The sequence below is a fragment of the Trachypithecus francoisi genome, unplaced genomic scaffold (genome assembly GCF_009764315.1).
Source record: "Trachypithecus francoisi isolate TF-2019V2 unplaced genomic scaffold, Tfra_2.0 Lachesis_group10, whole genome shotgun sequence".
Classification (NCBI taxonomy): domain Eukaryota; kingdom Metazoa; phylum Chordata; class Mammalia; order Primates; family Cercopithecidae; genus Trachypithecus; species Trachypithecus francoisi.
The window spans coordinates 126,113,192-126,137,575 of record NW_022681455.1 but is presented as its reverse complement, the minus strand read 5'-3'; the positions used below and the strand labels follow the sequence as shown (position 1 = coordinate 126,137,575).

General features: G+C 54.7%; 1 protein-coding gene across 3 annotated transcripts in view; it reads right to left on the bottom strand.

Moving 5' to 3' along the window:
* Window positions 1-24,384, bottom strand: part of GSE1 (Gse1 coiled-coil protein) — a 508,837-nt gene that overhangs the window by 310,497 nt on the left and 173,956 nt on the right. For all 3 annotated transcript variants that reach the window (XM_033219205.1, XM_033219204.1, XM_033219206.1), the window contains exon 2: window positions 6,273-6,453. In XM_033219205.1, the coding sequence (XP_033075096.1) occupies window positions 6,273-6,453 (181 nt within the window). The remainder of the gene's footprint in view (window positions 1-6,272; window positions 6,454-24,384) is intronic.

Genomic DNA, 24,384 nt, shown 5'->3' with positions numbered 1-24,384 from the left:
ACGAACTGCCCAGCAGAATGGCAGGGCTCGGCCCCTCCTGCCGGGGACAGTGCTGCTGGGGAGTGGCTGCTGTTCTGCTCCCTTCACGTCTGGGTGGGGCAAGAGCTGGTCTAGGCCAGTGGGAAGTGGGCAGGAATGGCACGTGTCACCTCAAGGCCACAGCAGGAGAGCATCCGGGGTGTTCCTGTATCTGTTCCCTGTGCCCGCTGGTAATGGGACATCAGAGCACTCTGGAAGTCCCGAGGAAGCAGAGACCATGGCTTGAAGAGAATCCAGGATCCTGAGTCACCCAATCAGGAAGACCCACCGTGAACCCCGGGACTGTCTGTTATGGCACCGGGGGTGCCTGCCCTGACTAATGCAGCTGACTTTATAAACGCTGTGGCTGCAGGCTAAGCATGAGCTCCAAAGATGTCTATATCCCAATCCCTGAAGCCTGTGCATGCTCCACCTTACCTGGGAAAGGGGGATTAAGGTTGCTAACCAGCTGACCTTGAGACGGGAGATGGGCCTGGATTAACTATGTGGGCCCAGTGCAGTCACAGGGGCCTTCTAAGTAGGAGAGGGAGGCGGGAGAAGAGGAGCGAGAAGGAGGTGCGACCCGGAAGCAGGGTCCGAGAGATGCTGTGTTGCTGGATTGGAAGGTGGAGGGAGGGGCTGCAAATCAAGGAATGCGGGTGGCCTCTAGTCAAGGAAGCTGCAGAAGGCATAGAACAGATTCTGCCCTGGAGATCCCAGAAGGAACAGACCCTGCCCACATCGGGATTTTTGCACAGTGAGACCCACGGTAGACTTCTGACCTCCAGCCCTGTAAGAACTATGTGTGCATGTAAGAGTAATGAGTGTGGTTTTAAGCCACTAAGTTTGTGGTATTGTCACAGCAGCCATGGAAAACGAACACAGACCTCTTCCTAAGTAACCCCTGCCATGGTGGCTGGCAAGGCAAAAGTCACAAGAGCAGGCAGAGGGAAGGGACCTTCTGGGCCGGCCCAGAGGCTAGAGACGGAGGGCACGCTGTGTCTTCTCCAGCAGCTCCCACCCACCCTGTCAGCCCCCTCCTCTTCTCTCCTGCCCCACCCACTGTCCCAGACCACAGGGAGAGGCTGGCTTTTCTTTCCTCAGGTGGCCAACAGAGGGCAACTGGTGGTGACAGTACCTATGGGTAAACTGAGGCACAGCATGGGAAAATCAGGCTTTTGCAACTGCACCCTCTGGTGGGAAAACAGCTCAGTGCTTTCATTCTCTTGATTACCCTCGCTCCCTCCTTCCTCTGCTGTGTGTGGATGCCCCCTGGAGTTGTGCAGTGTGCACTCTGCACAGCCCTACAAGGCAGCCCTCAGTGCCTTCTCAGTGTTCATCCAATATCACTGACACCATGCTACCAGAAGGATTTTATTTTTACCATGCCTATTCAGTAGTCAGAGCAGCAGAGCCCAGGAAAGGTCCTGAACCTTGAGAAGGCTCCATGGCCGGGAAGTAGCAATGCTAGGACTTAGAAACTTGGACCTGAGTCCAAGCCCCTCCCTCCTATCACTAACCAGTGTTGCTTCTCCCCCAAGGTGGCTGCAGACAACACAAAGATACTTGTTCTAGGGAAGCCTGTTCCCATCCGCTGGTGATAAATTAGCAGTGTCCTCTCAATAGATTCTATACTGCACGCGATGGCACATGAGAAATGGGTCTTCATTTGACTATAGGCCGAAGAGTATTGGAAAGAGATGAGCTCGAGTGCTCGCCCGCCCCAAGAGGGAAGGACATCCATCACAAGGTTGCACCCTTCTCCCAGCAGCTGGAGATGCCTGCTCAGTCCATTTGGGCCTTGCCTGCCAGAGGAATCCCAGCCCCAGGGGTCCCCATGGCCTTCACAGGAGGGCTGATTCCCCAGTCCTGGAGCTGTGCTCCCCGCAGCCAGCAAGAGGCCACTGCCCAGACGGCCACTGCAAATGCAACACCTGGGAACCAAAGCTGCCCACAAGGTAAGAGCCTGACCAGCCACCAGGAGCGTTTGCCCGGAGTGGCCCCACCCTGGACACGGCGGTAGCCCCATCCGACCATACTGACACAAGTCTGCTAAGCTCTGTGGGCTGGCCTGGGCGTCTGGGACAGCAGGGAACCCAGTGTTACCAAAACTCATCACCGCCTTCCACAACACACACAACCCCTGCTTCTGGGGGAGACTAAGGCAGCTGACGGCCACGTGCTTCCCTAGAGTACTCAGCCCAGGTCCCAGCTCAGCACAGGCTCCTCCTCTACCTGCTTCCTTTCTCTGGCAAAAGCTGCTGTCCCCACGTACAAGGCATTTCCAGGGAAGTGGGGGTCAGAAATGGACTGCCCTGGGCAGTTACAGTTCCTCCACCTGCCCTGGCCACCCCCACCACTGGGAAAGGCCCCTGCCCCAGCCAGTGCCAGGGTGGGACCACCATGGCAGGGGCCAGAGAGACACAGAGGGCAGAGAGCGCTCAGTGCCCCTGGGGCCGTGGCCTGGGAAGAGGGAGACGGGGCTGTGGTGGGGATGGGTACTTGGAATGTGTGTCCTGTGTGTGTTTCTGTGGTGTGTGCTTATGTGTGTGTGTGAGACAGTCTTGATGCCTGTGTGTACCTGTGGGGGGGGGGGTCTGTGCCTGTCTCTGTGCGTCTCTGTCCCTGTGTGTGTCTGTGTGCTTGTGTGTGTGTGTGGGGGGGGGGGTCTGTGCCTGTCTCTGTGTGTCTCTGTACCTGTGTCTGTGTGCTTGTGGGGGGACTCTGTGTATGTCTCCATGTATGTATTGTATATGCGTTTGTGAGTCTGTGCATGTATCCACTTGTGTGAGGATGTTTGGCTTCTGTGTGTGTGGCTGTGTGTGGTATGTGTGCGGTGCAGATAGGCTCTGTGTCTGCCTGTATATGGCCCTGTGCCTGTGAGCCTGTGTATCCACATGTATATCGTGTGCTTGGGAAAAATCTATGCAGGTGTGTGTGCGTCACACGTTTCTGTGTGTGTATCTGCGTATGTGCTGGGTCTGCCCGTGTGTCTGCATATCTGTGTGTGTGTATGGCCTATGTGTGCACCCGTGCCTATGCCGTGTCTGTGGGCTGTCTCCGAGTGCCTGCTTTCCTGTCTGTGTGTGAGTGTGTGCCTGTGTGCGTGTGTGTGGCCTATGCGTGCGCTCGTGCCTATGCCGTGTATGTGGGCTATGTCTCTGAGTGCCTGCTTTCCTCTGTGTGTGTTTGCGTGTACGTGCTGTGTCTGTGTCTGTGTCTGCGTCTGCGTGTCTGGACGTGCCCCCTCCCCCTGCACCCGCCCTGCCGCCCAGCTGGCAGTGCACAGCTGGGCCCAGGAGACTGCGCCCACCCGCCTGCCGGATGAGAGGTGGCAGGTGTGTAATAAACCATTAGTCACTGTCACGTTTCTGAGCAGCAGTGGCTGCCCAGGCGGGGCCTGACTGCGGGACATGCTCTTGGTGGGTCTCTAGCTGGGGAACTGCCCGGACTTGGCAGCAGCCTGACAGGGAGCAGCTGGCAGACGCAGGTTCGTGCCCTGGCCTCGCCCTACCTGCCCCCACCCAGCCACAGGGCAGGGGCTCCTGGCTTGCCAGGTCAGCCCTTGTTGCAGGGACACTCACGGGGGTCCTCCACAACCTCTGCACCCTTCTTGGCACCCCCAGACTCTCAGGCCCTCGCCCCCAACTTCCCTCGCTATTATGCAGTGAGTCGCAGCAAGGAGCTGCTGATGAGACAGGGTTCTTTCCAGGGACCTAGTGGCCACTGGGACCAGGGACTCAGGAGTGACCAGCCCCATCCCCAAAGGTCTCCAAAAAGGGCTCCTTTGGAAATGTCACTCTGAAAACTCCTGAATTATTTTTAAACTTTTTTTTAAATTAAAACAAATATTTTTGAGACGGAGTCTTGCTCTGTTGCCTAGGCTGGGGTGTGGTGGTACAATCATGGCTCACTGCAGCTGCCTCAACCTCCTGGAATCAAGTGATCTCCCCACCTTAGCCACTCGAGTAGCTGGGACCACAGGTACATGCCACCATGCCCGGCTAAATTTTGTATTTTTTGTAGAGACAAAGTTTCAACTGGGGGTGGCCCAGGCCGGTCTCAAACTCCTCAGCCTTCCAGCACTCAGGGAAGCAGCCTGGTGTGCCAGGGGTGAGTTCGGTGCGGGAGCCAGACTTCAGGGTTCAAGCCCCATCCCCCTCGCTCAGCGCTGTGTGAGTGGAGGCAGACTGCTCAGCCTCTCTGGCCTGCAGGACACTGTTTCACTGGTGGAGGAGGAGGACATGTGTCCTGACATGAGTGGGGAAAAGGCAGACTTGCTTCTTCCTCGGCGTCCAGACCTCTTCAAGCATCTTACAAGCATCAGCTCACGTGGCTGCCACGAAAGCTCTACTAACACCTATTATGGCTCCCACTTACAGACGTGAGCACAGAGGCTCGGGATGACTCATTAATTTGCCAAAGGTCCCTCAGATAAGAAGTGGATGGGTCTGCTCCCCCAACCTCAGCCAAACTCCACCTAGGAGTCCATCTGGGCCTTGTTCTGCTCCGGAGGACTCTGGTTTCCTCAGGCCTCTCCTGTGGCAGGACTCTGCCCAAAGCTGTGGGAGAGAAATGGCGAGAACCAGGCAAGCTGCCTCCTCCTCGGAGCCCTCCACTGACCCGTGAGCCCCCAGGCCTGGGAGGACGCATCACCAAACAGGGGCACCCGGCCTGCCCCAGGCACAGGGGAACATTGGTGTCCTCCTCTGACTGAGCCTCCCCTGGGGACGTCCTGAGTGACAGGTGAGTGTGGACCCAGCCCGAGCTGCTACCAGAGCTGAGCATCAGAAATCACAAACAAATCACCACTCACTGGTTCCAGCCTGCACCCTGAACACTGAGGGTACCAAGGCCTGTCACAAACACGCTGGGTCCTGGCTGCGTTAATCCCCACCTGCCCGGCGAGCCAGACACTCCCATCAGCTTTCTTCCCATTTCCCAAATGAGGAAACTGAAGCATGGAGCAGGGAAACTCACTTGCCGAAGGCTCTTAGCCATTCCTCCCTGACAATGGCCTGGCCGCTGTGGTCAGGAACTCTGTTTAGCTGGCTCAAGGCCACAGCAGAGCAGGGCCTCAGACACGGTGGGGCAGTAGTCCCTGCCTGGCCTGCTTTGTGGCCTGACCACCCTGTCCTCATCTGCCAGTGTCTGGAAGCCCTTCAGAGGGCTCAGTGACCCTAAAGTCCCTGGCCAGCCCCTTCCCTTCACCAGAGCCTACCACATGAGAAAGAGGTCGGTATTGGGGTTGTCCTGCAGATGGAGGTCCCAGATCAAAGTCCAGAGCTTGGGGGATGGGCCAGCTGTCCCCAGGCCCCCAGCAGTCCCCTGTCTGCTCATCTCCTCTCCAGCTCAGCCCAATAACATGCGGTGCATTGGACCCACTGCCCTCACTGTGGTTGGCACAGGGGTGGGCTGGGCTGGGGGTCTCAAGTCTGCCATCCTGCAGGGCAGCGATGAAGGTGGGATAGAGCCTTGACCACAGCCCTCTGGAGGGTCTTGCTGATGAACCTATGGCCTAAGGGGTGGCTTCAGGACAGGGCCATAAAAATGCATCACGGAGGTCACCGAATGTCCAAGCCCAGCCAAAGGGTCTGACCTGGCCCAGGCCCCAAGGCCCAGCAGCCAAAGCCTCAGGATTCCACACACCGCAATTAACCAAGGAGGGCACAGCCTCGCCTTGCCTCAGGGAAGCACCGTGCAGAAGCCCTCAGGAGCTGTCTGAGGACGCCTTGGGGTGGGGGTGTTGTCCACAGCACGTCTGTAGCTGGAGGGAGTGGGAGAGGGAAGACGACGGTGCCATCTTCCCGCACACAGCGGCCTGGTTCCTTGTGGCCCAGCCCAAGAGAACCACACACGTGCACCCGGGACACAGTGCGTTGACATCCGCAAAAACCCAGAAACGACCCCCTCTGGACTCAAGAATATCCATTACATCTTTTTTTTAAATAAATGAATGCATGAAGACAAGAGAGTGTAGAGGTAAATAAATAAACAAAGGCAGCCCGGAAGCATAGCAGGAGAGGGGATCGAGAACCAGGGATGTTGATGAAACCACGATTTTGGAGCCCTAAGGAGCATGGAAGAGAAAATCCAAACTCCAGGAAGGGAGACCCAGCACCCGGTCTCTCCCCTAGGATGTCGACAACACGAGGCAGAACTGTGTCTGAACTCAGCTCTTGGAGTCCCCATCCCTGCTGGGACAACCGCATCCCAGTCCAGTACCCAGAGACACAAAAAGAGCTGGCATCTACCTGCACCAGTGAGGTCTGGTCCATCCTCCTCCCGGCTGCTCTGCAGACACTGTGCTGGCCTCAGCTCCTGGGCCATCCTGGGGCCTCTGGGCAGGGTCTCCGTGGGGGCGCCTGGCCGGGGCTCAGACTCCCGGGTGGGAGGGTGGGTGGTTGTAGATGCTTCCAGAGATCCACAAACAGCCTGAAAGGAAAAGAGGTGGACATGGTGAGCCTGGGCCACGCCTGCAGGGGATGACACATGAATGGACTCTCTGGCTGTAGGTGCCATTCCTCCCTAACAACGGCCTGGCCTTGGCATCAGGGACTCAGACTGGCTGGCTCAGGGCAACGGCAGAGCAGGTCCTCAGTAAGGCTGGTGCCAGTGTCTTCCTCGCCCAGCAAGCCCGGCCTAGGTGACACCAGGCTGGACCCCTGCTGCCGGGGTCCCATACAGTCCCATCTGCTTGGCCGTCCAAAACTGGAGCTTCTGGAGCCCTTGTGGCAGCTGGCCAGCACTGCAGGGAGCCCAGAAGCATCTAAGAGGGAGCCTGAGGCTGAGCCCAAAGGTCCAGCCTTGTCCTGTCCCCTGGTGGTGGTGGGGACAAGGTTTATTCTGTGGTCCTTGCCCAGAGACCCCCAGGGCCTGGCACTTGGCTCAGAGACCTGGGCAGACCATCTCAGCTGCATCCTGCAAATCAGGGAAAGGCCCTCATCCGACTCCCCGCTGAGGATGCTCTTCCAGATTGGGCCCCCGGGCACCTGGTGCGATCCTGAGCTGTTATTACCAGCAGGGGAGCAGCAGACAGGACCCTCACCTCTCTGAGCAACGGGAGTGCCTCGATTACAACATGACAACCTGGATACAGGGCCAGGCACGGTGGCTCCCGCCTATAATCCCAGCACTTTGGGAGGCTGAGGCAGGAGGATGACTTGAACCTAAGAGTTCCAGAGCAACCTGGGCAACATCGGGAGACCCCATCTTTACAAAAACAAACAAATACATTTTAAAAATGGACACAGGAAGGCTGTGATTGTGATGTCTTGAGTTCTTGCAGGAGGACAGGTGGGGTGGCACCTGCTCTGGTGCACGTCCTGGTGACCAGCTCTACGCCACAAGCTGGCCGGGGTCTCACCTGTGGCTTTACTAACACAGATATTTCTTCTAGGTCCCTGCGTCAGGGGGAGTCAAAGGGAGCACAGAAGTGGCGCGACCCCTCTGGGAGCAGGCAACACTGGCCACTGATCATTCACAACTGTGTCCCTCCCCAGGTGCTGCCCCCTGACAAGGGAGCTGACCCGAGTGAAGGCCAGGACTGCAAGGGTGCGGCCCTGGGCCTCAGGGCACTTTTGCAGCAATTGCAAAATGTGCCTCTCCACCCTGCTGTGTGCACCTGGGCTCACTGGTCCCGAGGGGAGCAAGAACTACCATGCCGACGACGATGATGGGGATGCTGACGGTGATGACGCCAACTGCCCGTTACTAAGGGCCTACCTGTCCCGAGCTCTGCATGGAACTTGGAATAACTACCAGTTATAACTATAAGGATGAACACGGTTAATCTACATCCACACTGCAGGGGGTCATCCCATTCCCACAGCCCTCAGTTTTTTTTTTTTTTTTTTTTGAGACGGAGTCTCGCTCTGTCGCCCAGGCTGGAGTGCAGTGGCCGGATATCAGCTCACTGCAAGCTCCGCCTCCCGGGTTTACGCCATTCTCCTGCCTCAGCCTCCGGAGTAGCTGGGACTACAGGCGCCCACCACCTCGCCCAGCTAGTTTTTTTGTATTTTTTTTTTAGTAGAGACGGGGTTTCACCGTGTTAGCCAGGATGGTCTCGATCTCCTGACCTCGTGATCCGCCCGTCTTGGCCTCCCAAAGTGCTGGGATTACAGGCTTGAGCCACCGCGCCCGGCAGCCCTCACTTTTTTGTAATCTTTATTTTTTATTTTATTTTTAACTTTTTGAGATGGAGTCTCGCTCTGTCACCCAGGCTGGAGTGCAGTAGTGTGATCTCAGCTCAATGCAACCTCCACCTCCTGTGTTCAAGCGATTCCCCTGCCTCAGCCTCCAGAGTAGCTGGGATGACAGGTGCCTGCCACCACGCCCGGCTAACTCTGTTTGTTTTTTTTAGTAGAGATGGGGTTTCACTATGTTGGCCAGACTGGTTTCAAACTCCTGACCTCAAGTGAGCCGCCCACTTCTGCCTCCCAGAGTGCTGGGATTACAGGCATGAGCCACCACGCCTGGCCACTTTCCTATAATCTTTAAAATTGTCATAAAACATACCGAACACAAAATTTACCATTCTGACCATTTCCAAGTGTGCACTGAGTACATTCCCAATGTTGTGTTACCATTACCACCATTCAATTCTAGAACTTTCTCATCATCTCACATAGCCACTCTGTCCCCATTAAAAGGCTCCCTGCTCCCTGCCCTCAGCCCTGGCTGTTGGCATCTGCTCTCTGTCTTGGTGACGGGCTGCTCTAGTTGGCCCATCCCATTTCCAGGAAGGGTTGGTAGGAGCCTGGGGTCACAGGCAGGGTCAGCCCAGGCCAGGGGCTTCAGAGGCCTGGGTGTGGGAGGCTGAGGGCCTGCCGTCCGGTGAGGTGGTGAGCTAAGCCCCCAACTTGAACAACGAACTGCGCTACCAGGCCCGTCGTGAGGGTTGGTGACCTTCCACTTCCCAATCATGAGCTCCAGGGACAGGAGGGTTGTGGAAAAGCAACTTTCTGTTGATCTGTTGTTTTTTTTTTTCTTTTAGGGATTAGTGCTATAAAACCCAAGTGCCTAAGTGAGATGGATGGTTCAGAATTCCTCAGGCAAGCTCAGGCTCCACCAGCTCTGCATGCGAGGGACATAAAAATTTACCGTTTGTTTCCGGGAATGCTTTAATTTATGGGATCCATATGGTGACACTGGCCAGACCACAGCCCCCACAAATCCCACAGGCATGCCGGCGGCTTAGGCTGGAGCCAGGAGGCGGCACCTCGGACCAACACACTTTATTCATTCATCCACTCACTCAGGGCCCAGGGTAACCCCATCAGGACGGCAGGTACCCTGGGGCCTATACCAAGGTGGTTTCCACCCTGGGGACTGAGCCACTCCCGCAGCCTTGCCCTGAGTCATCTCGGGCAATGCTGCAGCGTGATGCTAAAGACAGGAAGGCTTGGAGCTGCTGTGTCCATGACGGGGCACGGACAGCAGCTCCAGCCAGCCCCAGAGGCTCCTGGTGCCAGGGAGGGCTTATGGGGCAGCACCGGTCATGCTGGGCCGCATCTGTGTTCAAGCCCCCAGGGGATGGGCTGGAGGGGTGCAGGGGAGGGCTGTGCCATGCCCCAGTCTCGACCCCTGCCCACCTCCTGGTCCCTCCTGGAGCTGAGGGGCCAGGCTTCTGCTAGAGGGAGAAACTGAGAGGCCCCTCCTGGGGTGGAGATGGCTCCCAGAAGCAGGACTGTGAGTGTAAGGAAAGAAGTCAGCAAACACAGCTGTGGTGAGGCTCACCCTCTGCTCAGCTCAGCACTGGAACAAAAGAGAAAAACAACCCTTTTTACTGAGCACCTACTATGTGCCAGGCACTGATCTAGGGCTTTACACTGATTAGCATATTTAATCCTTCTAATAAGGCATGGAGGCAGGAAGAGATGAACTGAGCGGTCTGAGCTCACACAGTAACTGGAGGTATATGCATTTGACCTGAAGCAGTTGTCTGTAACCTCAAACAGCTTACAAAACAACTGAAATACAGCTTTTCAGTAGAGAACAGAAGATGGCAAGAGGGAACACCACTGGGGGAGATGGGAGCACAGATGACAAGTACTACAGGAGTTTGAGGATGGGAGGGGTCAGCAAGGGTTGGAGAAATCCACACGGGCTTCCTGTAGCAGCTGGAATATGAAGTGGGCCGTCAAGAGGAGTAGGATTTGAAAGGGAGTGGGAACAGGAGGGACAGCATTCCAGGTGTGGGAGGCACCTGCACAAGGCGCCAGAGGCAGGAACACACATGAGATTGTTCAGACATGGAGCCAACTGGGCAGCGGGCTTCCTGCAAAGGCAGCTTGGATGGGCTCCTGCTCTGCCTCAAGGGGCTCGCAGTCTAGGACGGGAGTTGGAACACACGTCCCCGCAGGGGCCAGGAGGGGAAACTCCGCAAGGGCACTGAGTGGAGAAGACTGCAAGGAGACAGCCACAGCCCTTCCCAGGGTCAGCAGGTATCGCCTTGATGGAATTGAGTCCCACCTTCACAGATCTTCTGATTTTTCAACAAGAATCTGGGAATCCCCTTTTTAAAAATGTTTTTATTAAGAGACAGGGTCTTGCTGTGTTGCCCAGGCTGGCCTTGAATTTCTGGACTCAAGTGATCCTCCTACCTCAGCTTCCCAGGTAGTTGGGACTACAGATGGATGCTACCACTTCTGGCTTTGGGAATCCATTTTTTAAAGTTGAACTCTCCTGATGATGAAGCGTCAGCAACTAATCCCCAAAATGTGAAAACACTGTGCAAACCCTCATACACTTTTGATGCGAACGTAAAATGATGCAGTTGCTTCACAAAACAGCTGGCAGTCCATCAAATGGTCTAACATAGGGTTACCTTGCAACCCAGCAACTCCACTCCTAGACATACAGCCAAGAGAACTGAAAACATCCAGCCATCCACACACAAACTTGTACAGGAAGGTGCGTAGCAGCCCTCAGTCCCACAGACAAATGAATACTGACTGCCAACAACCCAAGTGAGTGTGGAGGTGGGTTCTTCCCCGGTCGAGCCCCCAAGTGAGACTGCGTCCTGGCCAAAAAACCAAGTGAATGTGGAGGCGGGTTCCTCTCTGGTTGAGCCTCCATGTGAGACTGTGTCCTAGCCAACACCTTGATCTGCAGCCCAGTGAGAGACCCAGAGCAGAGGGCCCAATTGAACTGTGTGATAATAAACATGTGTTGGTGCAAGCTGCTAAACGTATAGTACTTTGTTATACAGCAATAGAGAGCTGATACAGTTTTTAAAGTTCTAGAACAGTGCCTGGCCTGGGTATCAGTGTTCCCTGGTACCACTGTCTGCTGAGCTGTGTGTGTCAGAAACAGAGGGAACCAGGTGCCAGTCGCTCCCCTGGCCTAGCTCTTCCCACCACTGTGACTCTTGCTGGGAGTGAAAGGATTTTACTCCCTTTCTTTGTCAGCAGCTGGCCTGGCTCCCAGGGGAGCCTGGTCAATATGAATGGACCGGCAAGGCTGCGAGGCACACAGGGTTTTGTGAATATGGATTATCTCATGCTCAGCACCATCTTGAAGGTGGAGGCAAAGGTTCTCAGCCAGGTAATCACACAGAGGCAAAGGGCCCCTTCCTTATCTTTCTAAGGCCACATTTACGACAGTCCCTGAAAAAGCAGGCCCTGACACCTGCATATGTGCTGTGCCTTCTCTACCAGAGCCAGGAATTACAAGCCCACAGTGGGTCTGGATTTAAAGTACTGTTGTGCCTGGGCCTGCGATGTCATCATCCCCCACTCCCGGGGGGCCCTGGAGAACATGGCATCTCAGAGCAGTCCAAGGGGCCCAGGCAGACTGGGCCTTGGACGACTGACCAGGCTGGGAAAATGCCATTGTTTCCTGAATTTCCCTGGACCAGAGCCACCACCTTTAAAGCTTTAGTCAGTCAATGGGGAAGGGTGAAAGGGGGAAATTTAATAGGGTTCTTCCAAATAAAGGGGGATTCACAGCCTACCGCTGAATAGTCTAATGAGATCCTGCATTGTTATGCTTTCTCCAGGGAGCTGGAGTGGTTTCTGGAGAAAGCCGACTCCTGGTCGACTCAGGGGAGGAGGGTGTGGGGGAAGACAGATGCCACATCCCCGCTCCAAAGAGGAAGACTGTGTGTTTGTGCATGCACACACGTGTGGTCAGTGCCAAGTTTTATTAATTGTATTAGTCCATGAGATCCCTAGATCTGGGAGCCCCAGTCTATTTGGGGTTTTTTGGTTTGTTTTTGATTTTGAGATGGAGTCTCACTCCATTGCCCACTCACTCTGGAGTGCAGTGGTGCGACCTCAGCTCATTGCAACCTTTGCCTCCCGGATTTGAGCAATTCTCCTGCCTCAGCCTCCCAAGTAGCTGGGACTACAGGTGACCGCCACCACGCCCAGCTAATTTTTGTATTTTTACTAAAGACGGGCTTTCACCATGTTGGCCAGTCTGGTCTCAAACTCCTGACTTCAGGTGATCCATCCGCCTGCCTCGGCCTCCCAAAGTGCTGGGATTATAGGCATGAGCCACTGTATCCGGCCCCAGTCTATTTTAAAAAATGGTTTATTGAGATATAAGTCACATACTACACAATTCACCCATTTAAAGTGTACCATTTGATGGCTTTAATGTAGGTATAAGCTATGTAACCATTACCACCATCCGTTTAAGAACATTTTCATCACCCCCAAAAGAAACCCCCATCCCCATGCACAGCCCCCCTCAACCCCATCCTTCCAGGCCCTGTAATTACTCATTTGCTCTGTCTCTGTGGACTGGCCTCTTCTAGACATTTCATACAAATGTCATTTCTGGACATTTCATACAAATCCAATATGTGGCCTTTTGTGCTGCCTTCTTTTTAAAGTTAGCACCATGTTTTCAGGTTTGTCACGTTGTAGTGTGTAAACCAGTATTTTGAACAACAAAACATTCCAGTTTGGGGACCCGCGGCAGCCCAGGGTCTGCTGGACAGGCACGTCAGAATTCCCTTCTCCAGGAGCCTCTTCGGCAGGAACTGGTTGGTTGTTCACGGAGCCAGTTCCCTCTCCCTCCTGGGCATCCAGCCAGATTCCATCTCCCGGCCTCCCCTGTAGCAGGGCACAGCTGGTGCCCCAGGTCCTGGCTACTCTCCCAGCTGGGAGATCTTAGTGAAGTGCCTTCGCCTCTCCAGGCCTTGCTTTCCTTTTGAGTACGATGCGAGTGGCACTTTGGGAGGCCGAGGCAGGCAGATCACTCAAGCCCAGAAGTTCAAGACCAGCCTGGTCAACATGGCAACACCCTGTCTCTACTAAAAATGCAATTAGCTGGGCACGGTAGTGGGCGCTTGTAATCCCAGCTACTCGGGAGGCTGAGGCAGGAGAATCACTTGAACCCAGGAGGCAGAGGTTGCAGGGGCCGAGATCATTGCACCACTGCGCTCCAGCCTGGGCGACAGAGCGAGACCCCGTCTCAAAGAAAAAATGATAGTGACAACACAGTACCTACCTCCAAGAGGAATGATGGAGGAAATTCAATGAACTCTTCTGCCAAGGCACTTGGACCATAGCAGATTCCCGACAGACTAGCTGATCCCGTGAACTAAGAGTGGGAGCATTAGGAACAAGAATCGATGCGTCAAGGCAACCCCACGACCCCGCAAAGCTTGAAGGGGTGTGTGCTGGGGAATGCGTCTTGGCCTTGGGTGCAGATGGTGGGGGCAGGGCCGGTCCAGTGCCCCTTACACCCTGGCCTCTGGGCAGCTCCAGCGGGTAGGGCTCTCCAAGCTGCTGGCCTGGAGCCCCATGACAGTCTAGGGTCCCTGAAGTCACAGGGGCAGGATGCTCCGAACAGCTAAATGTCAGGAGAATAGGGCCCACTCACTTTTCCTGACCAGCCGGAATCATCTCTTCCTTACAAACAAGCTCCCAGGAAGCCGGGGCTGCTGATCTTGAGTAAAACACACGTAGGCCTGAGTCCAAGCTGCCACTCACCTGCTGGTGTGACTAGGAGAAACCAAGCGAGCCACAACTGCTCTGGCTCTCAGCTGATGTCTCCGGGAAGTGGGCTAGTAACACCTGCCTTACTTGTCCCGAGTACCTACTATGTGCCAGGTGCTGGTTGAGCCCCGGCCATAGGCAGCCCATTTAATCATCCCAGCAACCCCACCTGAATTCTCGGAGGCACAGAAGACAAGTCAGCTGCCCAACGTCACCCGGCCGGTCACAGTGGGAGCCGAGAATGCAGGCCAGCATGTGTCCTCTGTCAAGTACCTAGTCCCCGCACAGTGTCCAGGGCACAGTAGGTGCTCAGTAAACACTGGCAAAGCCTGGTTCCTCACCCCCATGCCTAGCAGCCGCACAGCAACCCAGGCCATGATCTGGGGCAAGTAAGTTTGTGCTGCTGGTGAATGGCAGAGGGGAGGTTTGCTGATGGGCTGAGGCTGATTTATCTCGAGAGCAAAGCAGGGAAGATGAGACAAGGAACACAACCGCAGGAGGGGGAAGAGACGCCAGCATCCTGACAGCACAAAAGAACGCAGCGTCACCTCCTTTTCGCCCTGAGGAAAAATCAAGCACAGGCACGAAGCCAAGTGCAGGGGGAAAGGCAGTCCCTTCCCCAGGGCACTGGCAGGGTGTGTGCGTTGGCTAGGGAGGGCGGCGGGCACAGCCAACCCAGGAGCACCTCCCCTTTAATAACTAAAGGGTTATTAAATGTGCACTGGCCAGAGGCTCCTGCCCCTGCTGGGGACGCTCAGGTTGCAGCACCAGTGCTGTCGTCTGCCAGGGAGGAAGAGAAGGGAACATGGCAGGCCAGCCCTGCCACAGGAGCCCTCTTCTCCCGCTGTCCTGACCCGCTGTGGCCCCACACAAAGCCCACCTAGGGAAACTTTCTGCTCAACCTGCCCTGATGGGATTTCTTGTTCTGTGCTTCAAGCTAGTGTGTCAGAAGCCAAAAACAGTATTTTACGCCCCTTAATTCCCTGTAATAGCTCCATAATGGCAAGCAGAGGACTCCAAATACTGCAATAAAGGGAATGATAAGGCTTCGGGTCAGGGGGAGATTGGAGATGCCGAATGCAGAGTCCCTGATAAGCAGACAACTAAAGGGTTATTAAATGTGCGCTGGCGACCGGGTGTAATTGGAAAGTTATTAGATATGGAATACACACAGCACCCGGCAAATGAGTAATCAGGGACTAATTAAGCACACGCCACACGGCAGATCGCGCGGGAGAGGCTGGTGGCTGCCACATCTGTGACTGCAATTAGGACCGCTCCGGCTGCAGCGCTCCCGGCTGGGGTTGGGGAGCGGCAGGGTGGGTGGGGGTTGGCTGTCTCGGGCAGGGCGCCGCAGCTGGGGGGTCAGAATCAGACTCTCTCCGCTGTCTCGGGGGCTGGAGGGAGGGAGGCACCAGGCTCCTACAGCCTTGAGGACAACAGAAGCTCAATTAGACACATGGTCCAGGGCTGGAAAAAATAAAAAGGTGGTTCTGTCCCAGGCTTCAAGTTTGGCCAGGTGATGGCTGGCTGCAGCTGCCTGAGCCCTCTAGGCACCCATGAAACACATGCACAAAAGCACGACCCAGAGCCAGGCAGGCCAGGTGAGAATGACCAACCCATTTTATAGATGAGAAAACTGAGGCTGAGCGGACAGAAAGTGGGCAGAGGTCGCCCAACTAGATCCTCTTCCAGCAGGCACAGAGCACCTTGCCTTGGGTGTCTGGGTTAGGGAAAGGAGCCTGCATTTCCTGGAGGGGCAGTGACCAAGATCAAGTAGAGACAGAGAGGCCAGATGCAGCTGGGTGACCAAGAAAGAGCTGGGACCTGAGCGGGAGCGAAGGCAATCTAGGGAATGCCTCTCTGTGTCATGTCCCTGGCCTCAGCTTCCTCTTCCATAAAGGTGGAGCTGAGTCCCACCCATAGTTCTAAACTGGATGGGTTGATGGACAGATGAATGGACAGATGGATAGGCAGTGGATAGTTGGATGGATGGATGGATGGATGAAGAGTGGATGGATGGATAGATGGAAGGGCGGGTGGATGATGGATGAATGGATGATGGACGGGTAGACAGATGACGGACAGATAGATGAATAGTGGATGGGTGGATGGATGATGGATGGATGGTGGACAGGTAGGTGGCCTGGCCAAACCTGAAGCCTGGGACAGGCCTTTTTATTTTTTCAAGCCCTGGACCATGTGTCCTGGACCATGAGGCAGCTGCGCATTCCAGCTTAGCACAAGAAGACCATGAGTGCATTTGCTACATAAAGAGTAGAAGAAAGAAGGGGACCCCACCCTGCCTGCCGCAAAGAAAAGCTTGTCATTGGAAGATAAGAAAGTCCCTGGTTCAAGGCCTCAAGGGCTGCCAGGGTTGAAGAATCTGGGTTCAGTTGACACTGGGGTTGTCTCCAAGCCCAGGAGCTGCTGTCTGTCCCTGACCAGGTGGAACGGAGGGTCCTAGAGCGGAAGCTTGCAGCAAAGATGGCTTTTGCAGTGCCTGCAGCCATGATGTCCACAGCATCTACTGAGGGCCAGGCCTGAGCTTGTCCCTGCAGGTGTTGACCCATTGAAGCCTTAACAACTCAGTGAGGCAGGAACTCTGTGTCCCATTATACAGATGAGGTCACTGGGGACAGAAAGGTTGGCACACTGGCTGTGTCTGATCCCATTGTGGGATGGGCGGGTGGGGCATGGGTCTTCCCAGGAGGGTCACTAGAAAGCGGGGATCCATGTTGATGGCACTGAGAGCCTCAGGACACACTTAGGCTCGGGGGCAGCTGATGGTCCCTCACAAGGCTGAGACAGGGCAGGAGCTCACTGCTTCCCGAGGCAAGAGCGCCTCCTCATGGCTGTCAGGCAACAGGGCGCTTGGGTGCTACTGGGGAATCCAGCCAGGCCAGGGTAAGTGGCCAGCGCCCCAAGATGTGGAGGCCCTGAGACCTTGGCATCAGCCCAAGAACCTCCTCCTAGTGGCTGGCAGTGGGAGCTAGACTGAGCTCAGACCGGCTCGCCATTGACATCCTGTCTCTCCTAGGGACCCCCTCCCAGCCCCAGCGGTAGCCCCCCACCCCCAGCCTGCTCATCTCCTGCCTCCAAGGGTAAGAGCCTCCTGCTGGACCCTGGGTGTACAGCCCTGCCAGCCACAGCCCTCCAACACCAATGGGCAGCGGCCGCTTCCCGTTCCTTCCTGAAACACGACATTTATCCCGCCAACCCTTTACCAAAGTTCTGACCCTGTCACATGACATCTAAGAGCCACGTTATTTGGTTCAGCTTAGCTTTGCATCCACGTTTCTGTCACACCCTCATATCCACCCATCTAGCCAGCCACCCACCCATCATCCATCCATCCACCATCCACCCACCTGTCCACCATCCACTCACCTGTCCACCATCCATCTGCTCATCCACCATCCATCTACCTGTCCATCACCCATCCACCTGCCCATCATCCATCCATCCAACCACCATCCACTACTCATCCATCTACCTGTCCATCATCCATCCATCCCCCATCCACCCACCTGTCCACCATCCACTCACCTGTCCACCATCCACCCACTCATCCATCATCCATCTACCTGTCAATCACCCATCCATCCACCACTCATCCATCTACCTGTCCATCACCATCCCCCCACCCATCATCTATCCATCCATCCATCATCCATCCATCATCCACCCACCTGCCCACCATCCATCCACCTGTCCATCATCCATCCATCCATCATCCATCCACCACTCATCCATCTACCTGTCCATCATCCATCATCCATCCATCCATCATCCACCCACCTGCCCACCATCTATCCACTCATCCACCATCCATCTACCTGTCCATCATCCATCCACCCATCATCCATCCACCACTCATCTATCTACCTGTCCATCATCCATCATCCATCCATCCATCATCCACCCACCTGCCCACCATCCACCTACTCATCCACCATCCATCTATCTGTCCATCATCCATCCATCCATCATCCATCCACCACTCATCTACCTGTGCATCATCTATCATCCATCCATCCATCATCCACCCACCTGCCCACCATCCACCTACTCATCCACCATCCATCTACCTGTCCCTCACGCATCCACCCACCCATCATCCATCCATACATCATCCATCCACCACTCATCCATTCATCCATCATCTATCCACCCATCTATCATCCATCCATCCATCATCCACCCACCTGCCCACCATCCATCCACTTGTCCTCCATCTATCTACCTGTCCATCATTCATCTACCTGCTCATCATCCATCCATCCATCCATCATCCATCCACCCATCCACTATTCATCCATCTGTCCATCATCTGTCCACCTGTCCATCATCCATCTATCCATCATCCACCCACCTGCCCCTCCATCTATCCATCCATCTACCCATCCATCGTTCATCCATCCACCCATTCATCCACTTGTCCATCTGTCCACTGCCTGTCCCTCTGTCCACACATCTATTCATCCACCCATCTACCTGTCCATTCATCGACTTGCCCATGTGTCTACTGTCTATCCATCTGTCCATCCAGGCATCTATCCATCCATCCACACATCCACTGTTCATCCACTCATCCACCTGTCCATTTGCTCATCATCCATCCATCCATTCATCCAGTAAACGTTTATTGAGTACTGACTCTGTGCTAGGCTCTGTGCCTGGGATGTAGCAGCAAGAAAAACAGCTAAAAATCCCTGCTGACATTCTGGTTGGGGAGACACACAGTATTTTAACATGATTATGAATAAACAAAGTGTTCATCTGTCCATCAGCAGGAAGTGCCATAAAGACAAACAGCAGGAAAACAGGATGGAGAGAAGGGCAGGTGGGTGGAGAAAGTAATGGATGGGTGGGCAATAGTAGAGCTATCATTTTCCATAGGATGGCCACACTGAGAAGAGCATATTTGTGAAAAGACCTGAAGGAAACGAGGACACCAGCCACAGAGATATCTGGGGAAGAGTGTTCCTGGAACAAGGAACAGCAAGCGCAATGGCCCTGCAGCAGCACATTTGCAAACCTTTTCTTAAAGAGCCAGATGGTATTTTTGGCTTTGTGGGCTGAATGGTCTCTGTGAAAACCACTCAGCTTTGCCACTGCAGCACCCAAGCAGCCTCAGACAATACCTAAATGAACATGTGTGGCTGTTTCAATAAAACTTTATTTATGGACACTAAAATTTGAATTTCATATAATTTTTATCTGTGGTAAAATACTGTTCTTCCTTTGGGTTTTGTTTTTGGCAACCATTTAAAAACGTGAAAGCCTTTCTTAGCTCATGGGCCGTCCAAAAACAGGCAGCCAGCTGGACTTGGTCCGCAGGCCCCTGTTCTAGAAGCAGAGAGGAGGCCTGGGATTTAGGAGGGGGTGGGAGGTGGGGCACCGTGCACGCCGACTCCTAAACACAAGGAAATTTCTTGTAGGCAAAACCTGTCAGGGAGGGAGGCTTGTGGGAGGGGTGGCTAAGCCTTGACAGAAGAGGCGAACCTGGGAGCCATGGTAAGGGCGGAGCAGAGCTGGCTATAGCAGCACCCACGAGGTCACCTGCATCTGCCCGAAGGCGGCAGACGGCTCGTTCCAAAGCACACATGGCACCAGCCAGCTTGTCTACGCCACCGGCTCCTCCCCTCCCTTCCCTCTCCAGCCTGGGAAGCTGCATCCTGCTGGGGCTGAGGGCACAGACTCAGCCTTGTCTGCTTCAAAGTCCAGCACCACCTGATGAGTTGTGTGCCTGCAGGCAAGTGGCTCTACCTCTCTGGGCCTTGGCTACCCCATCTGTGAAATGGAAACAGTGACAGTGCCAGCCTCCTGGGGCAGCTGCAAGGGCCAATGAATCTGTGCTGTGAAGCTCTGGGGCAGGGCCTGGCCCGGCAAGGGCACTGCAGGATAAACAGTGAGCGGGCCTGCGCTTCACACACGCTCCTGGTGCCCATCACATGTGCCCCACACGCCTGTCCTCTACACATTCGTCCCATCACAGCTTCTCAGGAGGGCAGCTCTCAGTCCCAAAACAAGGGCTTCTGTCGTCCTGGGAGCTTCGGGCAGCCAGTCAAGGAGGCTCCCCGGGCAAGGCCCCGCTCGGCCCAGGGTTCCGGGCGAAAGCAATGCGCGGGCTGCTCACAAACCTTGCCAGCTGCCTAAGAGTTCCCTCTTATCCCAAAATACCCCCTGCCTTCCTCCCAGCAATGTTCTGTGCCTCCTCCTCAGCCAGAGATCGCACCCTTTCCCCTGGGCGCCGTCCCCAGCTCCCCTCCCCGAGCAGAGCTGGCCACACCCCAGCCCATGTTCATCAGTGGCACATCCCAGTGCAAGAGATTTGGGTTACCGATCTGCACCCCCAGACCATCAGCCCCGTGTGAACAGCACTCCCAGGCCCTGGCATGGCGTCCCCAGCACAGCCGCTGGAGGAGACATATCTGAGTTATGCAAGGAGCCATGTTCCTGGGGGAATGGTGTTTCAGGCGCAGGGAATGGCCAGTGCGAAGGCCCTGAGACAGAAGTGTGCCTGGTTGCATTTGAGGAAAAGCAAGGAGCAGGTGGCAGGGGAGGAGCTAGGGAAGCAATGGGTCCCATTTCGGAGGTCCCCACAGGTCCCTGGGAGGACTCTGGCTCTCATTCGCAGTGACAGGGGAGCCTGCTGAATGTTTGGAGCTAAAGAGACATCATTTTGATTTTTCCCTTTTTAAAATTTCAACTTTTTTTGAGTCAGGATCTCACTTGTTGCCCAGGCTGCAGTGCAGTGCGATCATAGCTCACTGCAGCCTCAACCTCCTGGGTTCAAGCGATCCTCCCACCTCGGCCACCTGAGCAGCTGGGTCTACAGGCACCCACCACCATGCCCTGCTAATTGTTTTTTGTAGAGATGGGGTCTGGCTATGTTGTCCAAGCTCATCTCAAACTCCTGGCTTAAAGTGATCTTTCTGCTTCAACCTCCCAAAATGCTAGGATTACAGGTATGAGCCACTGGGCCCGTCAAACTCTTTAAGCTGAGATACTTGCAGATTCGCTTGCAGCTGTAAGCGGTAATGGAGCCATCCCCGACACCTTCACCCAGCCTGCAAGGGCAACCCCTTGCTCCCTGTAGTACCCGCCGCAAGCAGGAAGTGATAACCACTAATCTGCTCTCCATTCTAGAACTCGGTCACCTCAAGCACGTTAAGGAAATGGAATCACACAGCGCTCAGTCCTCTGGGGCTGGCTTTCCCATTCAGCGCGGTCCTCTGGAGACGCACCCAGGTTGCCCTGTGCACCCATGCTTTCTTTCTTTTCATTGCTGAGTAGCGTGCCGTGGAGTGGACGCGCCATGGTTTGTTGAACTGCTTGCTGATTTCGGGTTTAACAGGATCAAGAAGCACTTTCCTCCCTGAGAGGCTGAGGGAGGCGCATCCGGCAGCTCAGCTGCTCCCTCTGCGCCTCCAGGCCTTCTCCACAGCCGCTGCTCCCCACTCCCTGCTGTCTACCACCTCCTCCAATCTTCAGAACCTGTGCCTAGCTTTCTCTGCTGACCCACCTTTCCAGCGGCACCTCCTCTTCATGCACAAATTGCTTGGAGAGGGGTGCATTTGTGCATGGAGAGGGAGTGCCGCTGAAACGGGGGAACCAGCAGGGATGCTCCATTTGCTAGGCACCTGTGGAGCACAGTGCTCCCCCCACCCTACCATCGCCTCCGCTGATGTCCCAGGCTGAGGAGGCCAGTGGCTAGGAGCAGCTAATCCGTAGGGTGTGCTCCCTGTTTAGATGTCACTCAGAGATGTTTAACAGCCTGCCAGACATCAGACAGCCTGAAGATGACAGACTCTCGCCCTGGTGCGCCTTGAACCTCCCAGAGACAGACCCTTGTCACATGCACTCCGAGGAGGAGGAATTCATCCAGCAGGTCTCCCAAAAGGATATGAGAGTGGGGGCTGGTGGGGCCGCCGAGGCCCATGCCCTGGGTTCTCAGCTCGCGCGTGAGCCACCGCAGGTGAGCGTGACACAGAGACTGAAGGAGCAGAGCCACCTCAACCAGGGTAGTCAGTTTTTCCAGCGCTGACGGGGCATTAGCTAAAGTGATCACTAGACTATTAATTTCTTCCCCGGCCCTTGCCAAGGGTATTAAGAGTGAAAAACGGCAGCTTAGCTCTAGGGAAATTCTTCAGGGTGACAAACATAAAAATAGCTCTAATTGAAGTTGATAGAAATCATAGCCTTTAAAAATACACGTCCGGATGCACTGGCTATAATGCGAGTTAATGCCAGGGCAGCGTTTCTGTCACAGGATCGTGGAAACACAGTGACAGTCACAGCAAACAGCCTCAGGAGATGTCACTTCTGCTTGGTGGACCCCGAGGTGTCGGGGAGGTGGCAGTGACGGGCTGGAGGGCTGGCCACCCGGCCCTGCAGACACAATCCCACCTGCTCATCCGCAAGTTCCTGCAGAGGAACAGCAGGCAGCCCAGGAATACAGAGACCACCTGCTGGTCTCTATTCCACTGCCAAGAGACCGAGGGTATGTCCTGGGCATCCCAAAGGCCCAGGGACTGAGGTCATTGGCTCGTTAGCGGGCAAGGCTAGGATCCAACTCCAGCCATCACCACGAGGCCTTGCTCCCTAAAGCCTGATGCCCATCTGAAACTCACACATTAAAAACCGTAAATAATAGGCCAGGTGAAGTGGTTCACACCTGTAATCCCAGTGCTTTGGGAGGCCAGGGCAGGAGGATCACTTAGGGCGAGGAGTTTGATACCAGCCTGGGCAACATAGCAACGTCCTATCTCTACAAAAATTTTATTTATTTTTATTTAGAGACAGAGTTTTACTCTGTCACCCAGGCTGGAGTGCAGTGGTGTGATCTTCGCTTGCTGCACCACTGCCTCCCAGGTTCAAGCAATTTTCCTGCCTCAGCCTCCCATGTAGCTGGGATTACAGGCACCTGCCACCAAGCCCAGCTAATTTTTGTATATTTAGTAGAGATGGGTTTCACCATGTTGGCCAGGCTGGTCTCGAACTCCTGACCTCAAGTAATCCACCTGCCTCAGCCTCCCAAAGTGCTGGGATTACAGTCATGAGCCAGTACGCCTGGCCTCTACAAAAATTTTTAAAATTAGCTGGGCATGGTGGCACATGCCTATGATCCCAGCTAATCAGGAGGCTGAGGCGGGAGGATCACTTGAGCCCAGGAGGTCAAGGCTGCAGTGAGCTGAGATCCACTGCACCCCAACCTGGAAGACAGAACACCTTGTTTACTTAAAAAAAAGTAAACAACAGAGTCCCTAGAGAACTTAGAAAAATTCGCATGTTCTTGCACACAGTGATGAATTGACTTTTAGCAGTCAGGAAGGTTTCAATTCAGTGGATGGAAGAATAATAAGTATAATGGCAATAAAATAATAATCAACACAGGTGCAGCATCTGCTCTCTGCTCTGCCCTGTTTCAAATACTTTCCACATATTTTAATTCACTTAATCCTTGCCACAGCTGATGAGGTAGACACTGCCATTATCATCATCATTTTCCAGATGAGGAAACTCGTGCAGAGGCTCAGAGAGGTTGCATAACCTCCTAGACTGGGGGCCAGGGCAGAGCCAGGAGTGGAGCAAGTCTGTCAGCCTGACACACAGGAGAAACCCCTTGACCTGCTGACCTGCAGGAAGTGCCTCTGTTCATTCTTAAAGCTAAGCTAGGAATGCACCATGCACAGTGGTATCAGGAGCTGGTCCTGAACAGCTCACGTGAAGATGTTTTTTCTTTGTGTGTTTTTGGGACAGGGTCTTGCTCTGTCGCCCAGGCTGGAGTACAGTGGCGCAATCTTGGCTCACGGCAACCTTCTCCTCCCAGGTTCAAGAGATTCTCCTGCCTCAGCCTCCCAAGTGTTTGGGATTACAGGCGTGCACCACCACACCCAGCTAATTTTTTGTATTTTTAGTAGAGATGGGGTTTCACCATGTTGGCCAGGTTGGTTTTGAACTCCCCACCTCGAGTGATCCTCCTGCCTCGGCCTCCCAAAGTGCTGGGATTACAGGCATGAGCCACCACACCCACCTTTGTTTGTTTTTGAGACAGGGTCTCCTTGGAGTGCAGTGATGCAATCACAGCTCACTGCAGCCTTGAACTTGTGGGCTCAAGTGATCCTCCTGTCTCAGCCTCCCAGATAACTGGGATCACAGGCACATGTCACCATGGTAGGCTAATTTTTTTCTACCTTTTATATAGAGGGGGTCTCACTATGTCGCCCAGGCTGGTCTGAACTCCTGGGCTCAGCCTTGCGTGACGATTCTTAAATGACTTGCACCATGGGTTTCCATTCTGGATACACCTTGATCGACTGAGATTCAGAAATGCACCTAAAGCTCACTGTCTAAGCTCAAAGCTGTGCTGAGAGAGCTGGGGACCAGGGGACAGAAAACAAGCCTG